The 12,450-nt window shown below is 38.2% G+C and overlaps 1 protein-coding gene across 1 annotated transcript in view; it reads left to right on the top strand.

Moving 5' to 3' along the window:
* The first annotated feature begins 1,770 nt into the window (after positions 1-1,770).
* The window catches only part of SKAP2 (src kinase associated phosphoprotein 2), a 165,372-nt gene continuing 154,692 nt past the window's right edge, over positions 1,771-12,450 (top strand). The window contains exons 1-3 of the mRNA XM_064575138.1: positions 1,771-2,083; positions 11,728-11,833; positions 12,421-12,446. Of these exons, the coding sequence (XP_064431208.1) occupies positions 2,017-2,083; positions 11,728-11,833; positions 12,421-12,446 (199 nt within the window). The 5' untranslated portion in view covers positions 1,771-2,016. The remainder of the gene's footprint in view (positions 2,084-11,727; positions 11,834-12,420; positions 12,447-12,450) is intronic.

Raw genomic sequence — 12,450 nt, forward strand, 5'->3', positions numbered from 1 at the left:
CTTTAAGGAGGAAGATAATTTTGTAGTTTAAGAATAATAATTCTCTTTGAAGTTGGAGGACCTATGTTGTAAAATGACTCTTTATTTACTCTTACCTCCACCAAAAATAATTCTAGTTCCCAGCACTCTTTCTAGAAGTCATCATATTTCTAAATCTGAGTAGGAATTTCAGATTCCATTTTAGGGAATGGGTTTGTTTTCCGGGGGGTCTTTTTTGTAGTTATTTTGTGTCTTACTTCTATTACAAAGTTTTTGTCTTGTTTTTGTGTTTTTTTTAAAGTTTATTTTAGTAATCTCTACATCCAATATGGGGCTTACAACCCCCAGATCAAAAGTCACATGTTCTTCTGACTGAGCCAGCCAGGAGCCCCTATTCTTTGTTTTGTTTTGCGAGGACTTCAACATGTTCTCATTTTTCCTTTTCCAATTAGCGTTTGTTGTTTATCTCCTACAGAATTATACAAAAATGTCATTGCATCTGACCACTTAATTTTTTACTATTACTGTCTGAGACTTTTTGTATGAAATATTAATAGAGCCATTACTTTATGTCAAATTTAGGGCTCCAGGTGGGGATGAAAGATAAGTTATGACAAATTTTGTGCCCTATAGGAGAGGTAAAGTGGTAAAGTGATCAAATCAAATCTTAGGATGTCTAGAATCAGAACTACCCGAGGGCTTATTTAAAATGGAAATAATCAGGTCCCACCCTAAACAGACGGAATCTCTGGGAGTGGAACTTGAGAATCTGCATTGTTAATAAATTCTCTCGGTCATTCTAATGCAAACTGAAGTTTAAGGACTATTGATCCAGTGAGGGTCGGGGGGGTAGAGGAATAAACAATTTACACACCACAATACAATAGTAGCATGAGGAAAGAGCTTTATCAGGGCAGCAGTTCCCATATGAGGTGGGGCGAATACACACACACATTCAGAATATATATATATTTACACACACACATATACAGTATATAGCATACACACACACACACACACACACACAAGCACACTTTAAAGGCACCAGAATGTGTCTTTTGGGTTTTACAGAAAATCTGTAAGATTTACAGATAGAAGACATGCAATAAATATTTGTCGATCAGGTTGTAGTGAACACATTTTGTAATTCCATTCTACTAATCACCAGCAATTTTCTTTTTGATGCTTATAGATGGGACGGTAATATCTATGCCTATTTAACTTCCTGTTTTTTTTTTTTAACGCAAAAGGATAGTGACTAGAACTTCTCACTCCTCGTTCGTAGTGGGGGAAGTCGCCCCACAATAAGAATTAGGTAGAAAAGTAATTTAAGAGCCAATCAGATAGCTCTCTGGAGCAGCTCCAGACTGGCTTCTCAGGGAAGACTGGCGGAAGATGGGACTTGGTTACCTCATTCAATCGGACAAAGAAGGCCATACTAGTTCAGGGCGGCCGAAAAGTCCTTGTGGGTTACCACGTGAGGTGTTACACCTCGGCGGGGCTGACCTTTGGCTAGAGGTCCCTTAAGCGGAAAACTTAGGGGCACTATGGATACCTTATTTTTCGGGATCCTGGAGAAACGGTCAGCAGTTGTGGAGGCACCAGTAACCAAAATGGCTGCAAGGCGCTTCAGACTCCAGATCAGGTGATGCAGCTCCAGTCCGCTCCCTTCCCACCAGCCGCTCCTCCCGCTCCCTGACGTAGGGGTGGGCGTGGTCTGTGCAGAGGCTCTTTTCCGAGGCTAGGAAAACCATAGGATACACATGCGCAGTTGGGCCCCTCAGGCGCTTCGGGTTTTCTCCCAGCCCATCGCCCCGCCTCCATCTGCCGGGCGGGGCTGGGCCGAGAGTCCAGCAGCTGCTCGCTGGGGCTTCAGTGACTTCCTTGTTGTGAGCCCCGGCCCGGCAGTGTCCGGACTCGTAGCACCGCTGTCCTGACCAGGACCGCTAGCCTGAGTCTAGGTCGCAGCCGCAACCTCAGCCCATCGGTCCCCCTTTCAGCACAGGTCTTTTCCCCGCACGCACCGCGCTCCCTAACATGCCCAACCCCAGCAGCACCTCCTCTCCCTACCCCCTCCCTGAGGAAATTAGGAACCTGTTGGCAGGTAAAGATCTGGGGAAGGGGGCGGGCGACGCTGCTGGGGCGGGGGCGGGGGCGAGGGGACGGCGAGCCGGTGGGGACAGAAGCATTCAGCGACTCTGCCCTCCCTCCCCACGCTTCCCTGTCTCCTGGCCAGTGGGACCAGGACTGGGAATGGGGAAGAGGGGTCTGAGAAAGGGAGGGGGCGTGTGTTGAAATTGGGTTCGAGGATGGTGGGGAAGCCCTCCTTGATGGACTACACTGATGGGATCAGGACATTTCTGTATGCATCGTGAGGACGTCATGTGCTTGTATGTGTGCGAAAGAGAGAGAAGAGAGAGAGAGGGAGAGAGGAAATGATAATGAATGCGTGTGTGAGAACTGGGAAGGGATCGGAAGTCAAAGAAGTAGTTCTTCGGTGGCCTGGCCAATGGAGGAGAAGGGTGTAAAGATGCCAAAAGATGTCAGAGCTACAGGTGTTAGAGGTTGTGGGACGCAAGGTTTTGTCATTTCTAAAACTCTCTTTTTTTCATAAACATTCATTGCGCTCTTATTTAAGACTTTCAAAGAGAGCCTGATTCTCAAATGGCCACTTGTCTTGGCCTGAGTAACATATGAAAACAAAAAAGGAAGTATGTGTTAAGGTCCAACTTCCTGTGTCACACAATGAAAGTACTTCATCTTTGCACCCTCATCTTCCCCTTTTCAGTTTTAAATGACCATTTATAGGAACTTACGTTAGGAGTTAAAGATGCGGTTCTTCAAGGATATTACGGATCCACTACTAGTTCATTACTCTGCTAGAAATGGAGATGTATATTTCTGCACGAAGTAGAAAACACGTCTTTTTAGGGTAGCACAAATCTTACCTATCCTGATGCTCTGGAATTCTTACTATCATTCACTTTGTCGTAGGTACATCAGAATTCTAGAAACTGAATTTTGATTGTTTTACTTTAGTTGTCTCAAGTATTTACCTTTAAGTATTGGTCATGAATAGCTGGATTAAAAGAGTTTCTTTTAGATGTCTATTACAAGTTGCTTATTTTAACTCTCAAAAATTAATATCTAAAATGTGACATTTTAAATAGTAAGTTGCTTATGAGACCAAATCTCCTAATATGCTGTTTTGCTGGTTAGCATCATGAATATGATCAAGAGAATAAAACCAAGAGCGTATGGATGCAGACTTAAGTTTGTCTGAACACAATTACAGTGTGATAAATGCATTTGTGGTGGGATAGTATTTTACTCTAAGAATGCTTATTGTCATTAATGGGTACCACTAAGAGAAATATAAGGAACTGTAAAGACTAATTTAAGGCAGATTTTATTCCATTATATGAGAATTTCTCATTAGTACTGATTTTGTTTTACTACAGTTAACATTTTCATTGTTACAATGCTGGAATTGCGTGTTTAGAATACTATTTTAATAACCAGACCAGAGAAGTGTTTATCATTACTCCAGAAGTAGATGGCACCACTTTCAGGATATTCTAGTTCTGAATTTTTGACTTTAAGAAATAAAGTTCAGACCTCTGGGTGCACACCTTTAAAGCTTGAGAGCTCCAACAGGAGGCAGTTTGCTGTTTGGGTCCATAATCATACTTTTGCAGATAGTATGACATATAGGTTATGAGACTCATTATTCTCTGATTCCCATAGATTACAAATATTTCATTTGGCCCTTATGTATATAATTTGTTGAAAGCTTAGAATTACATAATATTTAAATTATCTACCAATGCTAACTTCCTATTTACTTTAGCCATTTCTCTCTCTTTAGTCAGTTAATATGCCTGCATAATGTCCGAAATGAATGTTTTAAAAGTCATCTTACTGATGTTTTCAATATTTCATATTATTAAACAAATCACATATCAAAACACATGAAGTATTAAAAACAAATATGAAAATATGAAAATTAAAAATATGAAAATTAAAAAATTAAAATTAATATTAAAATTTGGCTTACACTATAATCAGAGGACATTTTCAAGAGGTATGGATTTGAGGGAATATCTATTTATCTATCTATCTGTCTATACTTTTTAAAGAAATGAAACAAGAGAACTAGTGTTTTTCAGTTTTCTTTTTTAACTTATTCAAAGAAGGATGTTAACATTTTGTGTTTGACTGTAATTAAAATCTTTCCGGAAAGCTTTCAAGAATAAAGGTTCTCAGCAGTTTTTTCACATTTTGCATCCAAAAAATTCTGTTGGGATTGTGCATGATTATTTGCATAATTCAAGTGTGTTGGGTAATAGTACATGGTTAGATTTAAAATTACTAAAACTATAGAGGGAGAGCATTGGTTTGAATGCTGGATTACCTAGTACTTTCTGAAACTAAGAAGGAGATATTAGTAGTGGTGAATTGTAGTTAACAGTTGAGCCCTCTGAGAATGTTTGACACCATGCTAGAATTCCCATGTAGAGAAGATAAGGACCTAAACTTTGCAGGCACTTCAAATCCTTGCCTACAGAAAAAAATGATATAAAGTCAAAAGATAATGCCTATCAAAATAACATTGCTCAGACAGTTCCCTTTGTGTTCCATGTGCCTATTATCCAAATCATTGTATGTCATGTGTGTTAAATGTTTGACATTTCAACTGCTTGATAGAGATAGGTGCTCAATGTGTTCTTATCAGTTTATATTATTTTCTTTCTCCTTATTTTTCGTTCTGATTATAGCAGTTTTAGGCTTCCCTTCAATATTTGTTCCCCTCTCTTCTCATTCCTTCCCCTCTAAAACATTCTCTAGAAATGCAAAAACCCATAGATACTATCATTCTTAACTACATTTAATGATACTCTTGAAAAAGGGGCTTATAGTTTTGACTGTTAGTGATACATATTTCTCTGGGATCAGTATATTAAATCTTGAAAGCCTAAACTTCTTATAAAAGTGTTGTATTTTTCTTTTGTTACATGAATAGAAAAAAGGTTATAGATTTTTGTTAAAAGCAAATTTTGAACTGCCTATGCACTACAAGCAGCCTTTCATTTTTTTTCACAACAATGGAAGAACAAGTTTAGCCTGGATAATTGGAATCAATGGATAATTCTGAATCTTGTCCATTTAATCTTTTCCTACATCCAAATATTTTGACTAGGACTAACAGCAAGAATAATCTTGATTTATGTGAGTTTTTTCTCCGGGCAGGCAAGAAAGTGAGAGAACTAGAACTACGGGCTCTTAACCCCCTTCATTTGTTTAATCATCCTTTGAATACTGGAGTGTTAGTAGTTTGCAATCAGATATTCTCATTCATTCTCATTGATTTGTTTTAGGACAACATGTTTGAAGAGAAAAGCTGTAAGAGGATGTAAGCTTCTTTTTATTAAGTTAGAAAATGAAACCAACGCTAACAGGAGAAAATGGTTGTCAGTACTCTGAAAAATCAAAACCAAACCAAACCAAACAAACAATAAACAAAGTGGCTATATGGTTTCTGCAGAGTGACTTTGAGGTTTTTTTTCACAGGGCAGTCTTGATTAGAAATACTGCATTTTTCCCTACTGGGGATTTCCAGAACATTTTTTTTTTTTTAAACTTCACACGTTAAAATTGATAATCCCTTTAGGGGCACAAGGTAAAGAATGCAATTCAGTTGAAATAGACGGAGAATTTTTTCAATGCTAAGAATAGTATGGTTTGATTTCCACCTTTCCTAAGTTCCATTTATAATTTGGTCAACATTTTGGGTTTATTTTTCCTATGAGGATTATTTATGGTACATCTAGGGTCCCATAATTTGCTTCTGGGGCATTCGCTGAGTATGTAAAGGGAAGAGTGCCACCTACTGAGTCACCAATAGTCACCTACTTCTTTAGCACCTGGATTTTCCTACAGAGCAAGAACAAGCCTGCCCCATTTTGGCAGTAATAACTAATGAGCATAAAGTTGCTATGAGGATATTTGAACTCAAAATGAAATCAGTCTATGATGCCTCTAAGGTTTTCTCTTCTAGAAACAGGAATATGTGTTTGTAAATCAAAGGATCAAAAATTTATAATTTCTTGTTATGGGTCGAATAACATAGATGAATTAAGATGTGATGTTAAGAAAATTATTTGCCTGTATTAAGCGTATAATATCCTACTTTTTCTTGGGAGGGGATCTTTGGCTGGCTTGTTTTCCACCATTGCTTTCCACTGAAAGTATTTTCATCTCAGATTACTAAATAAGGCTCTTGATAGTATGTACAGTTTTTATAGTTACTCAACCCAAGTTATCACTGGATTTCTTTAAAAAAAAAAAAGGAATCTAGGGCGCCTGGGTGGCTCAGTCATTAAGCGTCTGCCTTCGGCTCAGGTCACGATCCCAGGGTCCTGGGATCGAGCCCCGCATTGGGCTCCCTGCTCGGCAGGAGGCCTGCTTCTCCCTCTCCCGCTCCCCCTGCTTGTGTTCCCTCTCTCGCTCTCTCTCTCTCTCTGTTGAAAAATAAATGAAATCTTTGAAGGAAAAAAAAAAAGGAATCTAAGTATATTAAAAAATGAGAAAAAAATTGCCAGGTGGGTTTATCTCTACATTATCAGCATTAAAGTATTACTAGAAGGAAGATAGAAACAACAGCATAGAGAAGCCTCTGGTGACTTGAAACACTTCAGTTGTCGCTCATAAATTTAAGACTAAGTGTCATATAGGGGTGATAAAAGGGGCATAGACCAGTTTTTATATACTCATTATTCACGTAGTTTGTCTTTTTCAATTAAAGCCAAGTCTATCTTTTTCATTCCACTGAGTTTGCATTTCTTTTTCAATCACATACTGAACACATTACAATAGGTGCTACCTAACAGTGAATATAGTGTAAATCTCAGACTACTGTGTTATTCACTGGGCTTCTTTGAAAATGCGTGGTAAAAAGATTTTGATTATTATACGGTGTTATTTATCAAGAGTCATCTTTTAGAGGTGAAAGATGTTCGTCTATATTCTTCAACAGGCCAGTTTTCTATCAAAATAAGTCATTTAGCCTCCAAAGCCCATTTTGAAAATTTTGTCAGATGATTGGATTGTAAGACTCAGGAATGTTTTACTTACTGTACTGTGAGAACTCCTTGGCTCCTCCTCTTCCATGTTTGGAAAATCCACAGTTCAACTATAACCTGTAAAAGTGCTAAGTAATCAAGGGAAGACATTGATTAGGGGATCGATAACTTTTCACTTAGCCATTTTCCAACTTTGGGCATTGGCTCCATTGATCTACATGTGCCCAGTTTAATTGATTTTTATGTTTTTACCAGTAGGTGTTTGATCAGACTGTACCCCCTTTAACAGAGAAGAAAAGTTTATTATTTTTTTTCTTATGTCGCCTTAAAGTTTGGCTGGGATTCTCACCATATTAAGTTTGGTAGTAGTACCTTAGTGAATACATAGTAAAACCTGGCCCAATTCATAAAGTAGAGAAGGATGTGGAATTAAGTAAGTAAAGCCATTTGGGGGTGATGTGTAATTGGTTTTACACTTATGTTATTGATCTGGAGCTGAGCAAATGGTAGTGGATTCAGTCCAATTCTTCCCCTCTCCTATACAATTCAGGCCATCACAGAGGCTGTGTGTGTGTGTGTGTGTGTGTGTGTATATGCAGGCAAGCCTTCTCAGGGTGGTATTGGGTGGTTGGGAGAGGAGGCAGAAGACAATCAGGTGTTACCTTTGTGACTTATTTACAACCTCCCAGCAAGTCATTTTCTAGGCTGCTGGCTGGTGAAGGATGGTGAGGGCAAGTGGCCAAACCTCAGCTTTCTTCAAGAGTGGGAACCTGTGTACTGAGCTTTGAAAGGGTGGCATTTTATTTTTTCATTTGCAGGAATTTAAAAACCGTTCTAATCTGTTGTGGTTTCAGGTTTTTCACTGTGTGATCCATGTGGAAAGTGGTAGAAAGCAGTTAGCACCTCTCTCTCTCTCTCTCTCTCTCTGTGTGTATTAAATACCTGTCCTAGCCACTTGAACTACAGGGGAAGACATAGGGGGTGGACAGTTTTTCTGGGGGTCCATTCCTACAGAAGAAGAAGAAAAAAAGAGGAAATTGGAATACCATTCGGTGGTTTGGTGTGTGCTGTGTTTGCCTCTTAGGGGTTGTGATGGCTTTTGAGAGGTTTCTAACTTAAACTGCTTGAGATTGCTGAGCCAAGACATGATGTCATCTTTTAATTTTGTTTTCAGACCTTAACAGTTATCTACAGAGCGCTTGTAAGTCTGATCTTCTCAGGGCCCTCTGCCCCAGATCTTTACAGTTGTACCGGGAGATAAGGTTTATTCTCGACAGTGTTAAGGTGTAAAAGGACCAAAACTCACCACCACCTTTGCAGTCTCTGGGATAACTTTTTCCTTGGTGATGCCTTGGGGGCAGAGGCTGATGGAGATGGGGCTGATTCTGGGGTTAAATGCCAGCGGCGCTGACCCGCAGTCTGCGTGGCTGCGAGCGAGGTCGTGCTGGGGGTTAGACCTGCTGCCTTGGGGCTCCCGGGAGCTGTGCTTTCTCCGCGCGGGCCGAGCGGGTCCCCGAGCTTCGATGCGTGCGTGCGTGAGTGGAGCCCCTCCCTCTGAGGAAGGGGAATTCTCACTCGCCGGGCCGAGAGGCTAGGGAGGAGCAGCTGACCTTTTCTTGCAATCGAATTACGGCTGTTCCCCGAATTACAGGCAGTCTGGAGTCAGTGAAATCTACATATTAACCGAGGGACACAACCCCTAAAGGAAGATAGAATGGGGCTAACGCGCTCGCTAGTTTATCGTTTGCAGGGCTACTCGGAGCACAATAAAAAGCTTCAAATCTCTTTTCCAACCAGCCAGAGGAGCGCTTGATTCGTCTAGGACTTTTATTGCCCGCTTTTGAAATATTACCCTGGCTCTGAGCTACAAAGCCGCAGATCCAGTCCCATTTGTCTGGCGAGGGCGCTGCCCCAAACCCGTGCTCCCTGGTCACAGCTCCTGTGACAGGAACCCCGGGATTTAACACTCCAAATGTCGAGTGTTCGAGGACCGCAGAGCCTAAGTGTCTCCCGGGAAAGCCCGGAGTAACTTCTCAGTGCTCGCCCGGTCTTTGCGCTGGGCGAGCAGGGTCCCTGCTTTGCGCAGGGACGCGGCCGAAGGGTCCCCCGCGCATCCTGAGGGTGTCCCGTGCCTGGGAGAGGCTGTTTCTGTTCAATTCGAAAATAAACGGGCACCGTGTGGATTTTAAGAAATAACCCAGATTTCAAAAACTTCAAAGCCGACTAAATCTGTGGGCACCAACAAACTAAGATTTCAGGAATCAATTCCACTTGAGAGTTCCTAACTTATTTGTTAAAAAAGAGAAAAAACACAAGAAAAAAGCAAAAACAGTTCTTACACTTTCCTTGTCTCCTAGGAGATAATTTATAAAAAAATTCAGCGTTTATTACATCTCTTTAGTTGCCTTAAACCCCCTTTCTGGGGTTAGTTTAAGAATAAATACATCAAGACTACTCTAAAACTATAGATTTTTTTCCCTTGCCAGATCTCTGAATCTCCTCCCCCTCAACAAACAAACAACAGGATTCTTCCAGCAGTCTCACACTCTTTCAACAAGCATTTCTTATAAAATAGCATGGGTCAGAATTTTAAAAATATTTTTTGGGAGTGTTAGGAAACCTATATAGAGAGCATTGCAGCTTTTTATGTTTCCTGAGTTTTTATAGAACTGAAACGACCTTTTAAAGAAATAACTCAGGCTGTAATTCCTTCTGTTATTGCTTCTGGAGATAGAAAATAGATCCTGTTTGTTTAAATTTGGGTTGTGTAATGAAAATGTAAAATAGGCAATTAAATACTTGTGAATGAGGGAATTAAAGACAAACACTGAGTGAAAGTAACATTAAGCAGACTATTCACCAATCATTGTACCAGAGATTCTCCCAAGAATTGAGTCCGGTTGGAAGAAAGAATCAGCAGTAGAGATGCTACTCCTTCCCTTATTCCACTTTTTTTTAGTAGATTTATTGTAACCATCTCAGAGAAGCCAGTGATCTTTTCCATTTCAGCTAATGTCTGAATGTCCAAAGGTTGCTTGTTTCTCTGGGTACAAAATTTAAAGAGTTTAGGGGAGAGTGCTTTTGTGTGTGTGTGTGTGTGTGTTTTAAAATAAGTTTCATTATTTTGAACTCACTTTAGAAGTCTGGGTCTAATTTGCACTGGTTATGGATTATGTCTATATGTCCTCCTCTTCAATATATGGACAGATCGAGTAAAAAGAAGCTGTGGCATTTTGCTTTCATTTCGTTTTGATACTTGCTTGCAACAGTCATTAATGGACTTCAAACCAGAAAGCTATTTAAAAAAATTATTCCAAGATTAAATTTTAATTCTTTCATTTGTCATATTGATTTAGTGAAAATTATCTTTATACATTTATTATGCATGTATGGGATAACAGTTTAATCACCTTTGCTTATTGGATCAAGATACTATTGTAATCAAGAATTTAAAATCTATTACAACGTTTTACCTCAAATACTAGGTTTTAAATGGTTAATTATAAGTACAGTTGGAGGACTATTATAGTGCTTTGAATTAATTACATATAGTATTATCGTATGCTTTGATACTCTTTTTATCAGTGTGAGTTAGGAGACAAAGTAGTTAAATAAAAAGAAAGTAAAACATACATACATCTCTTCAGTATGAAATATGGATGGTTTACAGTCATACCTACTTCAAAATTTTTTATGGTATCCTTTATATTAGATATCTCAAAGTAAGATTTGAACTTCTGAATATAAAATTAATTTAAAGTTGCACAATGGTTCATGAACAATATGAATGGGGCTATTATAAAATCAAACCAGTAAGGACTAGTTGGAATTTTGTACTAGAGAGAATTAGAAAGCAGAATAATTTACAAGTTTACTAAATTAAAAAAAAAGAGGCCTTGTGGAATTGTTATATGAAGCCATGGAAATCTTATTTCTTGGTTACTATATTTTAAAATAGCAGATGAATCTATTTTTGCCACTTCTTCCTGTATTTAAAGAAATATTTCCAGGTGGTAATACCAAGGCAGAAAGCAAGAACACACAAAACCACACAGCAGATTATCCTTTCTTTTTGAAGGTGGCTGGTAGAATGGGTGGGGCAGGTAGGAAGGAGGAGGGTTTGATTTGGAATCTTGGTTAGAAGAAGGGATTTATTTTTTCCTTTAAAACATTAAATATTGCACATACCTGAAAATGGATTACACTGGGAAAAACAGGACCTTGCCAGAGACATTAGCTTATATTGATATAATATTGTGAATGACCCGTTCATACAGGAGCTTACAAAATACTATAAAATGATAGTAACACATGCATAAAAGCTCTGTGCTTGCTTTTATATGAGAGAATTTGTTTTATGGGGCACCATAGTTTATTAAAACTTGTGAGCTTTTCTCTGGTTTAATGATGCCAAACATCCAAATAGCATTTGCTGTGCTAAGCATAAGTAGAGCATACAAATTTTATTAGCTAAGTGGTGTGCAGATTTGTCCAACTTAGTATTTGAAACATATTTCAACTGTTATGCTTTGGATTGATAAATAACTGTAACAAATTGTACAGATATTAACACTTATGGGTAGAAACAATCATTGTCCTATTTGTCTTCACAACAAATGATTCTTTCCTATAATTTGTATCCTGTTTCTTATGTTTCATGGTTTAGATGTTGAAACATTTGTGACAGACACACTGAGAGGGGAAAATTTATCCAAGAAAGCAAAGGAAAAGAGAGAATCCCTTATTAAGAAGATAAAAGATGTAAAGCCTATGTAAGTCACTTACTCGCTGTTTATTATTTCTTACTTAGAAGCAACTTTGTAGTTAACATTTTAATAAAGAATTATCACGGAATTACTTTTTTATGTCCTAATTTAATTGGTGTTAAATGTTTTAAAGGGCAAAGTATATGTCCTCTATAATAGTTTTTAAAAACTGATATGCTTATCATATTATCCTTTTTTGTGAAGGTTCTTGATTATATATATTTTTCTAAGCATTCTAGCAAAATCCATCTGTTTATTTTGATTATTTGAGGATGTGTGTGGTTTAAATAATAGGACAAAGGTAGATTGAGAATTTTAATATAAATACCTCTAGATATAGAAATGAATAAATGTATATCATGGATATTAAAGATTCTGATTCTACTATAGTATCTTAGGTCTTTAAAAATACTTTTATTATAAATCCATAAGCCTTTTGGAATTGTTATTTCAGGATAGGAAGTACTTTTTTCTCTAAATGTGTATTTATGATATAGATTTTAAAATAGGTGTGAATTATTGCCAATGAATAGACCTTGTTTTGATTTGTCAACCCTCATCTTAAAATATAATATTCTTGCTTTATTTTCCAGCTATCTTCAGGACTTTCAAGACAAAGGTAA

This window comes from Mirounga angustirostris, unplaced genomic scaffold, assembly GCF_029215605.1.
Source record: "Mirounga angustirostris isolate CCGP_5_RB_7025 unplaced genomic scaffold, mMirAng1.0.hap1 SCAF_12, whole genome shotgun sequence".
In the NCBI taxonomy this organism is placed as follows: Eukaryota; Metazoa; Chordata; class Mammalia; order Carnivora; family Phocidae; genus Mirounga; species Mirounga angustirostris.